At 38.0% G+C, this 19985-nt stretch overlaps 1 protein-coding gene across 3 annotated transcripts in view; it reads right to left on the minus strand.

Moving 5' to 3' along the window:
* The window catches only part of LOC121636218 (membrane-associated guanylate kinase, WW and PDZ domain-containing protein 3), a 148124-nt gene that overhangs the window by 11725 nt on the left and 116414 nt on the right, over positions 1 to 19985 (minus strand). For all 3 annotated transcript variants that reach the window (XM_041979517.1, XM_041979516.1, XM_041979518.1), the window contains exons 5-10: positions 15281 to 15440; positions 13401 to 13480; positions 12580 to 12637; positions 11376 to 11482; positions 4966 to 5157; positions 1315 to 1962 (exon numbers count right to left, since the gene is read on the minus strand). In XM_041979517.1, the coding sequence (XP_041835451.1) occupies positions 1315 to 1962; positions 4966 to 5157; positions 11376 to 11482; positions 12580 to 12637; positions 13401 to 13480; positions 15281 to 15440 (1245 nt within the window). The remainder of the gene's footprint in view (positions 1 to 1314; positions 1963 to 4965; positions 5158 to 11375; positions 11483 to 12579; positions 12638 to 13400; positions 13481 to 15280; positions 15441 to 19985) is intronic.

The following is a 19985-nucleotide window of genomic DNA, read 5'->3' on the forward strand; positions in this document are numbered from 1 at the left end:
CTTCGTGTCTCTGCTAACCGTACAGTACATCAGCGTTTCATCTCGAGCACTCAGATAGTTCCCTATAGATCATCTTGCACAGCCCCCTCCCGTCCTCCCTTCTTTTCAACTACTTGTGTTAATCGAATTAACATACTCCTTTGGAGCCTGCAATCCTCTGGGCTTGGACTAACACTTGGTCTGATGAGAGGTTAATGGAGCTTGATGTACTGTAAAAGGAGAGGCACAGCCACATTTTTATGCTTCACTGTGAAATTTCTAATCCAGCACAACAGTCACCAAAGACATGAAATGAATAGTATGCTACACACCTGAAACACACCCAACCACACCTGTCTTTACCAAGAATTAAACTCAGTTCTTTCTCCTCCAAGTCAAAGGACATTGTCTAATGAGGTTTCAAGCTGGCATTAGTGCGTCGGTTGTGCAGGCTAGGTTAAGCTGAGGCCATTTATAACTGTAGAGAAATGCAGTGCATCACTGGAGCAGGACGTGGCAATGGTGGCACACCAGTGAGTGTGAGTAGCAGGGATGCTTGGCAGATGAAGGAAAAGGGTTCAGGCATGGCTATGGGGAGGAGGCCCCAGAGTACTCTCCCGCTATAGCTGTTTAGCCATGGATCTTTAAGAGGCCATGGATATAGGGGCAAGAAGAAATCCCTTGCGCTCTGCTGATGATCAAAGCTAATCTGGGGTTCATCAACTTGCGGAGTGATTCCCTCGGGCGGCCAAAGATGGAAGCAGGAGACATTTGAAGGGTGCCTACCCTCCTCCCTCTGCTGCTTGGAATCAAGCACATCCCCATATTTATGTAATTCCTGCTCTCAGGCTTGTAACAGAAAACGATATGCTTCACTGGGAGTCGTCATAAACAGAGGCGGTTCCAGTGAAGGCTCAGAGGAGGAATGCTTGGGTTGTGCAGTTTGCATAAGTAAAAAAAGCTGCATGTGATGACATGAAATAAAGCTCTGACAGACTAAATCTGATCCTCATCTGCACCAGGTGTAGAGACATGCAGTTGGATCAATCCAGTTAATAAAACAAACTACGGTGTCATTACCCAGAATTTTACTGAACAATAACGTGTCATTAGTCAGTGTCCCCAAGTAAGCAACTGCACCTCCTCACCTCACCACAGTTTGTAGTTGCATTGGAAGTGATAGCAAATTATGTAACACACGATACTACATAAAAGAGTAAAAGCAAAATGTAGGTAGAATGAAATGGAAAACATTATAGTAGCAAGAAAAAAACAACAGCATGGAAAATCAGCCAAGTACAAACAAATTATATATACTGTATGTTGGCTTCTCACCTCCTCGTAGCACCAGCACGTTCACCTCACTGCCCACTGGTAAGTCTTTAAGGATGTCCACCACTTGCGCATGGCTAAGCGTTTGGACATTTTGCCTGTCGATCTCCTTAATGACGTCTCCTTTTTGTAGACCGCGGCACCACTGTGCATCCAGGATCATCTTCACTTTCTGGCCAAGAGGGCAGTCTGCGATGGCAAAACCAAATCCTCCTGGTCCCTTGACCAGTGGCACACTTACCAGCTCTGGCTGAAGCATTGCTATGGCCCCTTCCCCCCGCTCTGGCTGCCTCCCATTGGGCAGGGCAGCCACAACAGGTCGACCGCTGGCATCAGTAGTAACATAGTGGAGCTCCTGTGAGGAACCATGGAGGACATCACCTTTCACCAGCAGTGGTTGACCGTTGATCAAGGGGACGGCTGTCACCACCTCTCCTCCATGCAGAACCTGCTGGGGCTGACTGCCTGGTGGTGGAGGCGGAGGAGGAAGAGGATCATCGCTGTCTAGATCAACGTCAGGAGGAAGAGGGTAGCCATGACAAAGAACCATGTCCACATATTGGTTGATGGGAATAGACTGGAACATCTGCACCACCTCAGGATGTGTCTTTCCCAGAACACACATGCCATTAATTTCAACAATTACATCACCTGAAAAATGGGAGAAAAAAAGGAGAAACATGACAAAAAGAAATTTCTTCTCTGATACTTAATCGAGACATCACTTCTCCACATTCTTCTAAAACACTTTCTGCTTCCTTTGTCAGGTGTATCTTTCCTCTGAAACGTCCCTTTCCTCCTTACTGCTCTCTCATATTTTCATTTTGGCAGCTCCCTGTGCTAGTTCCATTTCCCTTTATCTCATTCACGCCTACTTCATTTTTGTCCCTTCTCTACTTATTGAGCAGCCCTGAACAGTACTCCCTGCTATAATAACAGAGAGCTCAGATCAGGATGTTGATTTCTGTCACATCATACTACTGTAACCTTTACACACATACACACATTCACAAGCTCAAGCACATGGGAAAAAGTAAATACACCTTTCGAATCTAGAGTCTCATGTGTCAGGATAGTCATAGATAATGTAAAAATGCTAAAAAAAAAAAAGAAACAGACTCTACAGGCCTTAGTTAGCATGTGAAATGTTAATGTTCATAATAATCAAATTAGAAAATCACTGAGTTAGAATGGTTTATTTGTATGGCTTGAAATGTTACCAGGAAAAACTTTCTTCTGTCTATGAAGAACTTGGGAGCATGGCCTAGGTTTGCAGACTTATAAAAAAACCAAGACGTTTGGAACAATGGGCCTCATTCACAAATATCTTCTGAAATTTGTTCTTAAGTTGTGCTCAAGACTTTTGTTTAAACCCCTTACACTCATGAAAGTGTTTGTTGAGCGCAAAGTTGTTTGTATCTTTCCCCTTATATTTGTGAATGTTGATCTCTCCATGAATTGAAAAGACGTGTCATCTGGCCCTATTTTGCATTAGTAAACGCTCGAGACTGAACATAAAAGGTCAAACTATGTGCAAACAGACAGAGACAACAGTGAAACAGACTCGGAAAAGTAACAAACACAATGCCCAAAGAATGAATAAAAAAAATACACATGGTTATGAATAATCACACAGTGAGCTTCCAATCATATAAAAGCAACTTTACGTGCAAATGGAAAAGGAATTACTCCCAAACTTGGACAGCAGTTGTTGGTCAAGCTGCACATCCTTTTGGTGCCGCGGCTAAAGAGTTATTAAAACCCACATTCTGGTTCTGGGAGTCTTAACTGACTTGGACATTTATGGAGTAATATTCTTGTGGCTGTTTGAGCGGATCTGGCAAGGGTGCTTTAAAGTGCACATGTATGCAGTCTATTGCACCGATGGATTTAAGAAGACCAGCAATTGTATTAAATCCCACCTTGGCTGTGACTTGTACTTGAATGCATGAAATGAATGAAAAATCTTTCTTTGAGGGAATTTATAATGTTAGGACATGATATGCAATATCTTACAATTTATTTAAAAATAACAAATGGTAAATGGACTTGTACTTATATAGCGCTTTTCCAGCCAGTTTGACCACTCAAAGCTCTTTACACTACTTATCACATTCACCCATTCACACACACATTCACACCCCGATAGGCACATCGGGAGGCAATGTGGGGTTAAGTGTCTTGCCCAAGGACACTTCAGCATGTAGTCAGTGGAAGCCTGGAATTGATCCGCCTACCTTCCAGTCGAAAGACGACTGCTCTTCCTCCTGAGCTACAGCCGCCCAAAATGCTTAATATATGCCCAAAAGGTAATTTAAAAACATTGCTGTAATATTAATATTGTATTTTAATTAGCTGAACAGCAGAAGACAACACAAATACTGACTTTGTTCAAACATACCAGCACTCAAATGTTAGTATGAGTACTCCTGAGTGCTCATCAGATTTGATCTTAAGAACAAATCCAAGTTATGAAGATTTTCACGAGTGCCACAATATTTGTGAAAAGTTTGCAAGTAGGATTAAAGAACAAATTTATTTTTAAGAATGGCTAGTGAGAGAGGCCCAATGTCCTTTGACCAGATATGACCAAAGTGGAGATTTCTGGCAATGATCCATAGTGGCACCTTTGGTGGAAACCAAACACAGATTTCAGCACAAACATCTTTTACAAGCTGTCAAGCATGGCGGAAGGGTCATGACTTTGGCTTGTTATGCAGCCACATATTCCAGATATTTGGAACTTCTCTGTATACCAAAGCTTGAGGGCCATCTGTCTTTGACAGCTAAAGCTTGGCTGAAATAGGGTCATGCTTCATTTGGGACAATGATTCCAAGCACAGCAGCAAACTACAACAAAATGTCGAAAAATTGAAAGAATGAAGGTGTTGCAATGGCTAAATCAAATCCAGACCCAAACCAAATTAAAATGCTGTGGCAAAACCTAAAGAGAGGTGTGCATTTATGAATACACATAATCTTCAATGAACTAAAGCATCATGTTGAGGATAGTGGACCAAAATTTTTCCAAACGAATTTAGAAAATGAGGAACATCACAAAGAAAACAACAATCGCTTAAGTTAGTGCCATAAAAAGGTGGTTCTACAACCTGTTGAATCTTAGTGTTTCAGACGGTTCACATTACACTTTGACTTGGGTTTAGTTAAATAAATGATGACTCATTATTATAAGTTATGTGTTGTCGTATTTACCTCATTTTAAGACCTCGCAGGGAACAGATGGATTTTCTTTTAGATACATTCTATAAAGCCTTAGAATTAAAAGATTGTGTGCTTTCTTTTTCACAAGACTATATAAACATGCTTACAGAGCTCAAAGCATCACACCTACCAATCTCAGATTGGTTGCTATTAAAGTATGCTATTAATAGTGTTTTTATTGCCTTCATAGGACAGGGTCATGTTAAATCAATACGGCACAGGTAAAATTAACACCGCTACGTGCAGCATGTACCCACTGGGTACAACTAAACTGCAAAAGAATTTTCTGTAATACTGCAGAAATTAGCAGTTATAAACTCATGGATCTTCCTGCCAGCTAAATGAAATTTTAATGTGCTGCCCTGCTCACTCTTGTCCTTTTAGTTACCAAGTTTTGGCACAAAAAAAGTATGAATACATAGGTTTGCTCACCAGATGCCATCTTGTTGTCCTGGGCAGCAGGGCCGTCGCTTAGCACATTTTTCACCTGTAGAAACTCATCTGTCCGGTCACCTCCTATAATAGTAAACCCGAAACCCTGGGAGCTTTTCTTTAGAGCAGTGTGGTACATCTCCCCTTTCAGCTGGCTGGGGTCTGCAGTGAAGCCAAGTGTCCCTCCCTTACCTGTGTACAAAGTAGTCAGGTAGGCACATGTCTATTATGTGTTACTGTGTGGACATCCCTCTGGAAATGCAAAAGCGTGAGGGAATTACTGGCTTCATCACGCACAAATGCAATCTCTAAACCATGAACAACATCAAATACAACTCAGATTAACACACTTGTATTCTTCTTGATAGACAGCCAGTGTCGATAATGTCTTTACTAAAGCTTAATTATAAAGATTATGAGGTAAGAATCAACATATTAGTGATGTATAATTAACAGTCATGATGTATATTTACACTTAAAAAAAAACCCACCAAAAGAGACCTTTCTTTGCAACCCTGCTGAGGCAAGTACAGAAACAGACAAATAAAATTATCAAATTATAGCTCTAGAGGCCAATTTACTTGCTTTCCAGCATTACAACTTTATAGAGCTGAACAGAATTATAGCACTCTTGACAGTCTTTAATTTAGCCCATTGTCCTTTCCATCCCTTCCCTATTCAATCAATGACTCAAAAAAAAAAAAAAGCTTTGTGATTGTAGACTTGATTGTAGACTAAAACTTGAGTAAAGAACAAGTAAAAGTCACTGGTAACATCAATATGGACTAGCAGCTTGGCTGTGGCATAAGCAATACACACAATAACCAACTTTAAGGGTCACACTGCATTAAACTGAGCAGCTTCCTTATCTGGCAGTTTTTCAGTATCAGCTCTCAAGATCATCGTCACACAATGTTTTTTTTCTTGCTGCCCGATGATCTGTGGCCTGGACTGCATCACTGCTGCAACTCAGACATTGTAAAACTGAAAGAGGTCAGTTGCAAATTGTCTACAATCCTGCAGCTGTGTACTATTGGAGTGTGGTTATGGTTGCTGGATTCTCAAAATTTGTCACTTTATACTGAAATGTCTCCAGGAATGGTAATTAAGATCAACTGACAGAAAAAAATTGCTTTAATTCCAAATGTTTAGTTATGGAACAAAAAGAAAATCTAAGACATGAATTCTACCTTTAAAAGTATTTCACCATCATCATTTCTATTTAAGATGTGCCAGTCTTGTTTAGTTTGTAAATGCACTGACAATAGACTAGTTAAAGGATGTGACATAACTCCTCTGATTGTTAATAAATCCAGCTTTAACATGTCTTTAGCCCAGTCCTTTATGCTAAAGTTGTAAGCTTTTATAAACAGTTCATTATGTAGCTGAGTCCCATTTTTTATCACCAGTGTCATTCAAACTAAAAACTATTTATTCCACAACTAGTGCAACAGCAAATATTTATATAATAATCATCAAGCATGCATGATGGATGGAAATGAAACAGCAAAGACTGTGTTCCTAATAGATATAACTAATGTTTTTAACACCTAACATAAATTCTACTCAAAAATGTGCAAATTTATGACTTTGATGTGTGTTTTTTTTTTAAATATGCAGCTTAAGCTGAATTTCAGATGACTGCCTTACTTGGAAACAACCGCTGTGTTATGGAAATTTAAAGCTGCATATCTTCCCACATTATTTCTGCTTTATCTTATCCTGTGACCTGCATGAAGCAGGTGATTAAACATTCACTTCAAATTGCAAAGAGCATTCTCATATCTCGTTTCCAAGATTTAGCTATGTTTTTTCCTGTCACTTCACTAAACATGCTATAACTTTCAGTGAAAGACAGGATTTTAAATTCAGGCACATTTAAACTATCAAATGGTTCACCAGCTATAAACATCCACCAGAGAACGACTGTAAATTACTGCAGTCTGTGTGGACTCCAGATGTCCAAACTGTCACATGGATCAAGCACAACTTATTTACATACATTACATTCAAATTGCTTGATAAACATAATTTGGATGTTTTTTCCCAGTGAGTTCAAAAGTAACCACTTACAGCAACATTTGTGGTTGAGGAAACAAGCTGTTTAAAGGAAGGTGAATGAGGAAAAGATAAAGGGATAAAATGAGTGTGGCAGAGGAAGGCATGAACTTGTGGGTGAATCACTTTTTAAAAATGTGTAACTCAAGTGCACTGCAGACCACCAAAAGGAAAAAAATGTATTCCTTACTGCATCAATAAAGGGATAACAATGTCTGTTTCTAAGGGTGCACCACGAACAGCAGAATTTATAATGACTAAAGCTGTAAATCCAGCATTTTACTAACATGAAAAGTACAAAACAGTGGGCATTCAAAACATACAAAAACACCCTGTTCAGCTGTCATAACACTGTACTGGAAATCAGACTGAACAATTCAATAAATAAATAAAAATAAATAAATAAAAATAAAAACTGAAGTTTGCCATTACTGAAAAAAATTCTGAAAAAAAATATTCATGGCAATGTTAACTACAACTATAGAAATTGTTGGTACCCTTCGGTTAATGAAAGAAAAACTCACAATGGTCACAGAAATAGCTCGAATCTGACAAAAGTAATAATAAATAAAAATTCTATGATATTTAACCAGTGAAAGTCAGACATTGCTTTTCATCCATGCAACAGAATTATTAAAAAAAAAAAAAAACTCATGAAACAGGTCTGGACAAAAATGATGGTAACTTTAACTTAATATTTTGTTACAAAACCTTTGAGGCAATCACTGCAATCCAACGATACCTGTAACTGTCAATGAGACTTCTGCACCTCTCAGCAGGTATTTTGGCCGACTCCTCATAAGCAAACTGCTCCAGTTGTCTCAGGTTTGAAGGGAGCCTTTTCCAGACGGCATGTTTCAGCTCCTTCCAATAGGATTTAGGTCAGGGCTCATAGAAGGCCCCTTTAGAATAGTCCAATGTTTTCCTCTTAGCCATTCTTAGGTGTTTTTAGCTGTGTTGTGGGTCATTGTCCTTTTGCAAGACCCATAACCTGCGACTAAGACCAAGCTTTCTGACACTGGCCAGCACAATTCTCTCTAGAATACCTTGATAGTCTTGAGATTTCAGTGTATCTGCACAGATTCAAGACACCCTGTGCCAGATGCAGCAAAGCAGCTCTAGAACAAAACAGAGCCTCCTCCTTGTTTCACAGTAGGGACAGTGTTCTTTTCTTGATATGCTTCATTTTTCCATCTGTAAACTTAGATTCCAAGATTTTTTAATAGAAATTCTTTGATTTGAGTTAATCTACTCAGTGATTAAAATAGTTTGGTGGCAATCATTGTTTTCCTGTGTTAATTGATGTTTTATAGTTTAACCTATGCTAGGTCCATTGAATGATAGTAAAATATTACACATCAAAGTCTGTAGTAAATATAATTTACTTGAATGATAAGTTTTAATAGGTCTTTTAATAAAATAACACAGGTATCAGATCGGTACTCAGTATCGGCAGATATCTAAACCCAGGTGTTGGGATCTGTATTGGACTGGAAAAACAAAACAAAACAAAACAAAAAAACAAAACAAAACAAAAAAAACATCCCTACATTTTTCACATTAATTTTCAATGGTGATTTTTTTTCTGCAATAAATATACTTCCTGAACACTACAGCACATGTCTAAGAACAGTCATTATTAAAGATGCATCAGTGAGCCTGTTCTTTTGTTACTGGAACTGTCATTTCCAAGACTAGCAGTGTGTAGACGTTTGTCAAAATGTATTTATTTATTATTTTTAATTAGAAGGAAAAATAAGGGATTGCTCTTTACAGAAAACCCACCAATTAGACTAAGAAACTCACCACTAAGATATGAAATATTTACCAAAAAGACATTTTGAGATACAAATGTCCATATCTGTGGTTAGTAATTGATATGAATACCGCTGGTCTTATTTCTGTGTAATAATGATTTATATTATACAAAACTGCCTAGGAAAGTAATTTAATAGAAAACAGAAAAAGTCCTCTAGCAGCCTGAGGAGTCGCCACTGACTATGATACTTTGGTCTCATCACAGCAACCATCTGACAGCTCAGTAGGTTGTGTAATCAGTAATCAGTGGTGAAATGACAGTTTTCTCAGTCCCCACACACCTGAGTAGAGAGATGTTTGATTATGCATGGCCTCTCTAACGTGCTGTTCCACCAGCTGTTGACACTCGCTCCGTTAAAAGCCAGCCTCCTCCCCTTTATTCCTTCTTTCACTCCCCTAAATCCCTGCCAGTGCTGGGAGCTTGTCTATCTCCACCGCTGCAACACTACATCTATAATACATCCATTGTAATGAAAACATACTTTATTCATGATGTTTATTGCAGAAGAAAAATGGCTTGTCAACTTAAAGAACAGACCGTAACTGGAAAGCTGACAAAAATTTGTATTTCATGAACAAACTAGGGAAGACAAGACTCACTGTGACGATCCATTATTGTTTGAGGCCTCCTTAAGGCTGACACATTCAGCTGACCTAGCATGAAATGATGACGTTCCCTGCTTTCTATTCCCACAAGAGATATTTATCAAAGCAGTATGGCAGAGGTGAAAGGTTTGCCCTCTGCACAGACCATAAGCCAAAGTAATTAAATCACTATCACATTGTAGGAAATTAGCTGATGCTTATGTCTAGAATGATTAACACAATTACAATATGCTCAATGAAAATGGCCACACTGAAGACGGAAATATGTTTCTCTTCAATGCTGAATAGAATAATAAAGTAAAACAAGTACGTTGTTAATTAATGAAAGCACACCATAAAGAGACATAGTTCAAAGAGAGTGGGAGAACAAGAAGCATCATTTTAGATGACTTGAGTCTAACAGGAATTTCTTCTTATTTTAACCAACCAAACAATGACAGAGTCCGTCAGTAAGCTTGCTGAAATAATTAAAGTTATACATGTATTTGCAAGTTTCTTAAACCTCAGGGGGTTGTCAAAACCCATGAGAAAGGGTGATATGTTTTTAAAGGTCACTATCATTCATGGTAATAATGCAACATTCAATTTATCACAAGTGCATTATCTATTTATTTATGTCCTTTATCACAATCTTATGCAGTTATGACAAACTGGAAGTTCCACCCGTGGTTGTTATTTAGATCTTATTCTGTAGCGTAGTTCATCTGGTGTTGCATTAAGTATATTTCCCTTGGGTGTGTTTTAGATTAATGTTTGCATGCTATTTCAGCAATGGTAAAGAATAAACTACAGGAAATTAAATATAATAGTCAGTGAAAGACTTTCCAGATGAGCTCAGGTTGCAGTATAGTGACATTCCAATGCAATGAAAATAATGGAAGTAAATGCCTAAACTATGTCTTTCTTGCATACAGTCTTTCTTCACAGACTGCTGAGGCAGTGCATAGCAAAAAGCAGTTGTTCAAACCAAGTGTAATAACGTTATGTCTTGTTTAAATGGAAGAATCTGACACTTTGAATTATGGGTTTCTATAGGCTTGTTTTTTTTATGATCTACACTTAACTATTATTGCTTGAAATTAATTATTTAGTTAAATCTCATTTAAAAACTTCATTTGCTATAGTTACAGTTTACAACCCCACTTTTTTTTTTTTTTTTTTTATTAAATAAGATTCACTTACTGCACGGGGTGCCACATTTTTTAGTTTTTAAGCTCATTTATGCTTATGTCTGGAAGATGAGACCTTTACTACAAGGCATTTTTGCAGTTACACTCCAAGCTATTCTACAGTATACAGTATATATATGACTGGCTGAACGTTACTCTGCCTTGAGTTAGGTCTCCCTTCTTTTCAAAAAGTATGCAATTATTGAAACGAATAAAACAGGTTGTTTTAAATTTCTGTGTTAAATAATTAGCTGCTTCTTGTCATATTATAGGGCAGCAGCTTATTTCAGGCAGTGTGTTTCTGTCAGTCCAGTGATAGAACCTGTGCATTCTGGCATATGTGAGATTAAGATGGTTGGACTGATGTGTTGTCGCAGCTGTTGATGTGATATGAACCTAGATTTAGAAAATTTACTGTTCAAAAAATGTCACATGCATAGCTCAACACACAATACTAAAAACAAACTCAGACAAATTAAATGAGAGGGTCAGTATTGCCTTTCTTGCTGACACTGATGGGAGTTTTAAGTCAATTGTGATTTGTGGACCTTGTGCATCTTTTGCTGTTTCCTGCACTGTTCTTTGACAGATCCACCCACTATAATAACTGAAATCACATATGTGCGGGACTATTTTAAACATCTTTCTTCATTTGAGTCTTTATGTCTTTGCTAATTTTCATCACAAAGTAAAGCTCTTGCATCCAGTAATGCATTTGGTCAGTTGAAGAGAGAAGCATGTCCAGTGCTGTTGTGATACCTTGAGAAGGAGCTGCTACAGCTTGCTGGATCGCAGCAGCCTGCTGGTTCAGCTTCTTCTTAGCCTCCAGGACGGGGTTCTCAAACTGAGTTTTCTGGTTGATGTGGCTGAAACAAACAGGTTAAGATTTAAGAGCAGAGACTTGGAACCCAAACACGCACACATCAGCTCTTACTTATTAATCTCTTTGCGTCATTTTCTCTTCTGTAAATTATGCATGTTGCAACCCTTTTAAGGAACCATGATTTTCTTATAGAAGGGTGATATAGCAGTGCCAGCATAAACAAACTCAAATGCAGCACACATTAAAGACTGGTTTGACTTTTCTTTATTTTGGGAAGCAGTTGTGGCTTAAAGCCACTTAATATAGTTGGAAATGAAGACTTGTCTGCCAGAGACATCCTGTTCCTCTGCAACAAGGTAAACAGCTTGTTGTCCCCCTGGCATAAAGCTAGGGCCATTGTTTCACAGTAAGCTCATTTCAAACTAAACACTGGCAGCTACAAGCTCCATCTATGTGCTATTGACTCTCCTTGTCCAAACAGTCCACGTTTCCCTCTCATGTCACCTCTGTCTAGGGGGTTTTCAGCTGCAGCCTGAGCAATAACACAACACCTTCCATTTTCGTTTCATCACAACAGATTGCCAGCTCTCCTTTCAGCCCCCACCCTGCTGTGTCTATGTCATCGTCCTACTTCTCTGGTGCTGGTCCAATGGCTGCTGAAGCTAATGGCTGTTTTCATTTAATTCTTACTAAGGTGGTAAGCACAAAATCATATTGCATATATACAAATATACAAACAAAATTAAATGACATACACAAAAGTGTGTGCTCAAGCCTATTGACAAAGAACACTGTTAGAGCACAATCAATGTTGTGTTCATAAGCAAGTCGCAGCACAGAGTTTCATTTTGCCACCCACTGATAAACAATAGGAGAATCCTAAATGCTTCTTCTCTGCATGTTGCATAACTTGAAGCCTCCCCACATGAACTAAACGAAATGAGCTTACTAAATCCATTGATACAAGTTTTGGACGGAACTGATTTATGCCAGTTCAGTGTGAATATAACAGCGTGATATTCACATGTTTTCTAACATTCAGTGCATATCTGGGATAAACAAGGAAGATAAAACAATTAGAAATGTTTAAGATAGAGACCAAAAAGTTAGAAATTTGATATACATAATCATTAAACTTACTCAACGTAGTATGTGCCATACTGTGGGTCTTCAATTTTCTCCCAGCCGTAGGGCAGCTCTGTCAAAAGAAAATAATGTACCATTTTGTTGTGAAGAGATGCAAATAACAGAATGGGAATACAAAGCAGATAAACAGGCATAATATTTTGGAGACATCTGCAAATTGCAAACTGTTAAACACAGTGATGAGACACAACAGTACTTAACAGTCTGTTTTTATTCTCTTGACTTGGTTGTTTAGCATATGAAAGTAGGCATGAAAATAATTAGAATAACTGAGAGCACATTCCTGTGCTTCTCAATAAGCAGGCCGTCTGGAATGGCTGATGTACATCATGCCCTGATGAGCATATCAAGAGAAAAAAGAGAGAAAAAAGAGCTCTTAACACAAGAGAGAGCTTTGGAGTTGCTTTTCAAATGCGACACACCAACTAGCTTTCTGTTGTAAAATTCCATTAAAACCAGGCTGGAAGGGTCCCGCTCTTTCAGCCATGGCCACTCTATCCTTCTGTCAGCACTTAAGTCCACATTATCATCCTGGGGATACAAAGGCACTTCTGGAGTTCCTTTAAGTAGACCCTAGATCCAGGTTTCTACAAAAATTAGGCCATGACACTGAGATGCTTAGGGTTACTTTTAGGTGATGTGTCATTTTAATGACAAATTGGTTACATAATAATTATGTGAATAAGTGCAAAATGATGGACTGTGTAACGTAGGGCATATAGAAGTATACCTATGTGTAAATGCATGTGCAGTGGTTAATGGAATTAGTTCATGCCTGAGTTGACAAGAGCAGCAGAGAAATCAACTGCACGTACCACCATCCTCGCACTTCTCTGGGGGCTTTGCCTTCTTCGCCAAGCGGGGGTCCAACCACGTGGTTGTCTTGGTATTGTGACTGCAGAGCACATAGCAGCAGCCAGTAAGTATCAACAATAAAGACCAGTGCCAGCAAGGAAACAGCGTGAAGCACAAGTAGCAAACAAAAGGATGTAGCGCAGCAGATAAACAGCAACTGCATTCCCATGAATATTATGCTATGCTGCACAAGGGTTATTGAATTTATCAACAAAGGTATGATCCATTGCTTTCTGTTCTCCTGTCACTGTGTTTATGGTTAGGTGGCCTTTTCAGAGGGGAAAACAAAACCTGATGAATGTGCAACATGACTCGTTTATCCTCAAATGTGTTGAATAACTGGAGTGTGTAATCAGCAAGAAAATCCCAATGGTCTTCTGATATCTTGTGAGATAAGCAGCTTAGAGGCAAATGTGAATGAAACAAACAGGCTTGTGCAAAGAAACATGTCCATGCATATATATATATATATATATATATATATATATATATATATATCACTTGATAAACTGAACGTAGTTATTGAAGCTTGAGAGCCTCATAATTTATAATCAGTGAGAGGCACAAAAACAAATGTGATTTTCACTGAAGTCTATTTTCATTTTTCCTTTTTTAATTGAACATATTAAACTTTTCTGTTTGTGATGATCTCTGAAGTGACTTAAAGACCATAAACCCATTATTTGACACCAATGATCATATCTAACAACTCTGATATGGTGATGTGAAAACTTAATTAACACGTTACTGATTCAAGTTGTCAACTGACTTTTCCTTTCACATCATTATCAAGTAGAGCCTGTATTTACCTGTTTTACTGCCTTTTTCTCCCCAAACAGTTACTGGTTTTTTGTTATTCCAGACTTTAAGATCACTAATACATTGTTTCATTAAGACAAGAAAAGAGTGATCTAAGGATTCTCTTCAGGTGTAAATTGATACATATTTGCTGTGTTATTATACTACTGGCAGCTGACCATTAACTTCATCTTTCTAACAAATACATTTCCAAGCCTTCAAGACTTTTGGTCTTAAATCCAGAATCCCCTAAAAGGCCATCCATGTATCTCAAAACTGTACATTTAGAAATGTTTGCTATATAAACAAATTGCCTTAAAATGAGTTGGGAATGACTCTACACCCTTTTCCTCATTCTACTAATGAAGAAGTATAATAATGCAAACTGGCTCCGCCCACATCTTCATTGACGAGCAGCAGCTATAGCACCCAGTCAGTCGGTCAGCATTGAAAACAAGCTGATGAAAGTAGCTGGACAGCCTCACCCGGTTTTTGGATGATTGGTTCCTCTAGTGTTCTGTGTGGCTGTATGACCCTGACTTTATAAGACACAAGCAGTGCTCTGTAGATTCAAACTACAAATCCCCAGCCACAACCTATTGCCTTTTATGGCTGTTTTACATGATCTGCCTTGTAAAACACACACACACGCACACATGTGTGCACACACACTCACACGCACACACAGCATCAACGTGAAAGAACAAAATGTGTTAAGTAATTCTGATTTAAAATGCAAAATATTATTGATTTTGTAGAAAAGTTAATTAATACTATCTTTGTTACATATTTATCAGCTAATATTTTCATTTAATTGCTTGGTCGAGTCAAATATGTCATTTTTGCTTGTTTGAAAAAAGTTTAAGCACAATTACAAACTAATTTTACAGCAGCACAAGCAAAAGAGCAGCTCTTCATATTGGACAAGACACTAACCCACAATGTTAACATATTTATTTTGTAATGACTCTTCTTACACTCATCAGTTGGTTGACTCAACTGTTAGAACAGGAAATGGCCACAGGAGTCTTGTCTCACTTACTCTATGAAGTAGACCATGCCAGTTTCAGTATAAGCCATCTCCCAGTTGAGAGGCAATGGCTCCAGGCTGTCATCGCGGGGAAGAGAGCTCCATGTACGGAAGTCCATGGTGCTGCTGGACTGAGTGTAACTGGGAACTGCTTTCCTCCAGTCTTTGTGCTCTAAAGAGAGTTAGTGGATGGACAGGTTACAAGGGAAATTAAAGAAAAAAAAAATAGAGTACAGACAGTTAAAGGTTAGCCCACAGAAACACCTAAGCCCTCCGCTTATCCTGGCTGCTGCAGGAGAGAAGAGGAAGTGGAGTGTGGCTCATAGGATTTGCATGGAAGTGATGATGTGTGTGCGCAAGTTTGCTAAAGGGTTGTTTTGCATTTCTCTGAGCATGCTGTGCTCTTGCTTTTGCCTTATGTATATAGTATGTGTATATTCCCTATTGGTTTGCAACTGTAGAGGTTGGGATTTACACCAAAAGGGTCATTTGAGCCTGGAGGCCATTTCTGGATAATATTTTACTGTTGAATTTATAGTAGACTACATTTGAGGATGCTTTGCTTTAATGAGAAACTGCTCTATAATGAACATGAATCATACAACAAAGGCTCTCCTAATTCACTTAGCACTCCATGCTTTCCCTCAGAAGATGGTTATAAAAGGATGAAAACAAGTGCTTTTCATCCCTTTCTTTTTATGTGGAGCTAGCATCCTAACAATGGATAATGGATAATGTCAAAAGATTTTACGCACAACACAAAATACACACAGAAAATGTTTATAAACAAATAATAATAATAAAAAAATATCCAACCACATTTCCCTTTAACACCAACAGCAAGTTGGTTATCTGCATTTTCTAAAACTCTTTCTTTTGTCTCCTTAACGTGTCCTTGACGAGAGACCATTGAACAGGTGGCAGCATGAGATACGTGCACTAGGAAAATATTTGCACACTAGGAAACACCTATCATGCAGCATACAAAAATCATGGAAAGAAACTCAGTTAAAAGACTGCCATGCATTGGCATCCAAACAAAACACAGTTAACCCCAAGCAATTATATAGGCGTGTAACAAAAAGAAACTTGGAAAAGAACCTGGAGAAGAGTTTATCAGCATGCAAGGTAAGGTCCCCACTAGATAATAGGACCACTGTTGATAAGGGGAGTCTAAGAAAAAATGGGGTAAGCTGCAATATGAGTTCAGATACTTATAGCTCACATTTTCCGTTAACCTTTTTTTCTGTTTGACAATAACTCTCTCCATCTATGGCTGGTCTGAGACTGCTCTGCCACAGCTGTGGGCTGGAGCAGAGCAGTCATTTGTGACTGGTTTCGTTCCATAAAAAGAACTCCTGGATCATTTTGTGTTTGACTTCAATATGACAGAGTGGTTGGGTAAACAGACATTGGATTTCTGTGAATCCTTTGTGCAGCTGAGCAAGCAGTGTTAGAGCCGTGACTGTCAAAACAATGTTTCATTCGTTAAAATTTATTTTCAACTTGGACTTGCCTCAATGTTAACCCATGGTCTTCTTTGGAAAAAAAAAATCCAGGTATGATCACCAGCTTATAACCCTATTTTATGTTTGAGGGGGCTGTTCTCCCTGCGAGTATTAAGGGCAGCTTTGCTCCTTAGAGCAATGAGGAGTTGTCCTGATTGATCTAATACATGAGACTGTCAAGGTGACCTATGATACAGTATACTGGATGGTAACAGTAACAGCATTTTCATGTGAGGCCATTACATTTTAAATAGCTTAAAGGTTAAAGTCAGTCATTTTAATCGTATACACTTGTCAAATTCAGCAAATACCTTCTCATAATCTATTAACTCCCTTTACTGTGTGATAGGTGTAAAATAAATCTATTCTATGTACACAGCCCCTACTTTGTCAAAGGTAAAACTGAAAAAGCATCATGATTCATTCAGCATACCTAGTCCTGCCAGCCAGGAAAGGGTGCTTGTGCAGACATTGATTGTGTGGCAAGAAACTAACTCAATTCTTCTGTATTTTCTGTGAGGATCAATTTATAGAGTTTACTCTATAAAGGTAATACTCGTTTGATTGATGAATAGTTTGACATACAATACAAAATACTATCTTCTTTAGCTTAGCCAAGTTTTGGCTAACTTTTCCTAGGCTTTGGCTAATCTTCCTTAATGTACAGGGTTTGAAGTTTTACTGGGTGTTGCTACTGTTGATTTAAATATGCATCACCATGAGTTTAGGGGATGTTAGTTCTGGAGATGTCATGGGAGTTTGGCCGTTTTATTGGGAAAGATTAAGTCTGTCTCTACAATAAGTAACTCAAATTTAAAATTCTTTAACCCAGATCTTTAAGTCCCAGATCTTATTAAATGAAGATAAACAAATCCTCAGATTCAAGAATCTAAAACCATGAAATGACTGCTGAATAATTAGTCACATTCTTTCAAGCTCTAATCCAAACCAAAATGGTGCAGAAATGCTGCATTTGTGCTGAACGATTAAAGCTTCTCAGTCACTAAAACTTAAGAGCTACTTCAGGACCTGACTCAGGCCAGGGTCAAATTACATTCTCTGTAGTCTTTGTGCAAGTATATTTATTGATTTTTTTATTTGTTTATTTTATGCAGGAAAGAATTAAAAGCAATCGGTCTGACTGAGCAAAAACTGATTTTCAGCAGGCTCCTGAGAATTACAGACACAAAGGACATCTTCAAAGACAGTCCTATCACACAATCTAACAGAGGAAAAAAAGCAGTGGTTGGAGGAGGCTTTGGGGGCCACATCACATGGTCACTGACCGCCCCATGGCAGTTGTGAGTGGTTTTAAACAGTCCTGGTGATGAGTCCTGATGTGATATGGAATGTTATTCCAGGCTTTGGTCAGCACATAAAAGAAAGATCATTGTCCATAACAGTTCCAAATGAGTGGTAGTTGCAGAAGTCCATTTGTTACTGATCTGGTTAAACAATCAGATCTGGGGCTAAGTTTAGGCACTAAGGCAGCTAACACTGCAGATGGGCATCTATTGATCAGGTGGATTTACAATTTAGTCCCATGACACATACAATGTTCTGAAAGGTTAGTGCATTTGACAGAGAAAAAGCAAAACAGTGATGAGTCCAGCCAGGTAGCCTTTGGTGGATCTTATAGGCTCTGTTATAGCCACTGGCACTGTCTCAAGGATTTCATTGGTTGTGAGTGTCCAAACAGGTATGATGCAGTAATCATTGCATGAAAATATGTCTTAGAGTCCGACAGGGAAAATTTGATCTGATTTTACTACAGACAATTTTTGATTCAGTTTTTTAATAAGGTTTTGCACATGCTCACTGTATGAGGTGAAAACCCAGTGTGATCCCCAGATACTTGTATGTATCTACAGTGGCGCGTTTTTGGTTTGCAATGGAAACAAGATTTGCTATGATTAACTGTCTCCTTGGAGAGTGGAAATACATGCAAACTTTGTTATTCAATAATTATTTTGCATCCAACCATATAACAACTGCAGATCTTCATTGAGTTTATGGTTAATTACGTCAGTATTTGGCCCAGATACAAAATAACAGTGTCCTCTGTGTACAACAATGAGTTAGAATGACTGAGGGCATGGGAAAGGTCATTAATATAAATTAAGAAAAGTAGGGGGCCCAAGATACTGCCCTTAGGAACTCCCATTGAACACTCAAGTGGCTCTGATGTTACTGAACCAGTTGTAACAACCTGGGTTTGGCCACTTAAGTAGGAGGTAAACATACCTATTGTAGACGGTGTAAAATCAAATTTTATAAGTTAATATGTGAGAATTATTAGCAAAGCCATATGCAATATCTAATTAGACCAGTTCCAATGTATAATGTCCCAAACCTTCATACAGTATTTTTCATATAAATTCATAGTCAAATCCAGATGTTTTTACGAGATTGCACAGACTTAGTCTATCAGCATAGCTTGCATTGCTTGCTCCTATTTTTTTTTTTTTTTTTTTTTTTAACAACAGGAATCATCTGGGGAAAAAAATCTTAGTCTAGGCTGGTTTAACAGATATGGGCAGTGGCCAAGCCAGATAACTTTCACAGAGGTGACCAAGTTTAGACCATACCATTCAATGGAGAAACAAAACTAAATGTTTTGGTATAGTTTTGCTACGTGATTTTAGTATTTTTTTAATAATTTTTGTGACATTTATTTTTAATTAGCCTACAAAGGCTGCCATTTCTGCCATGCTCAAGTTTTTTGATTGATAGGAGCAATTTTTAATGTTATGCTTTTAGAATCGCGGGGAAAACTCAAGAATATTATTTTTACGGTTCATATAATAACTACAAATTTCTAAGCTCATTTAAGTTATGTTTACATTTAATTAAAAAAATTTGGTTTGCTTTCTAAATTAATTCAGTTTATCTACTTATTTTATTTAATAATTTTACAGTCTATGCATCTGTTTACTTCTAGCTCTAAGGTAACTTGTAAGTGGAAATTTTCTTTTACTTATTTATATGTTGTTTAATAAAATTTTAAGATTTCAGAATTAAAAATTTTATTTACATGTTTCCTTCCCCAAATCTATGAGCTTTGAGAAACGTATACATGAAAACATTTCCTCAGTTCTTTAGTGCTTTGTATTGTTTTTATTGTTAGTTTTTTCTTCATTTTAGAGCACAAACCTTTCTTGCTTTGGGATAGAATTGGGTTGGAGCTGGGATGGGGTAGTGTGTGTGTT

This window comes from Melanotaenia boesemani, chromosome 3 (assembly GCF_017639745.1).
Source record: "Melanotaenia boesemani isolate fMelBoe1 chromosome 3, fMelBoe1.pri, whole genome shotgun sequence".
Classification (NCBI taxonomy): Eukaryota; Metazoa; Chordata; class Actinopteri; order Atheriniformes; family Melanotaeniidae; genus Melanotaenia; species Melanotaenia boesemani.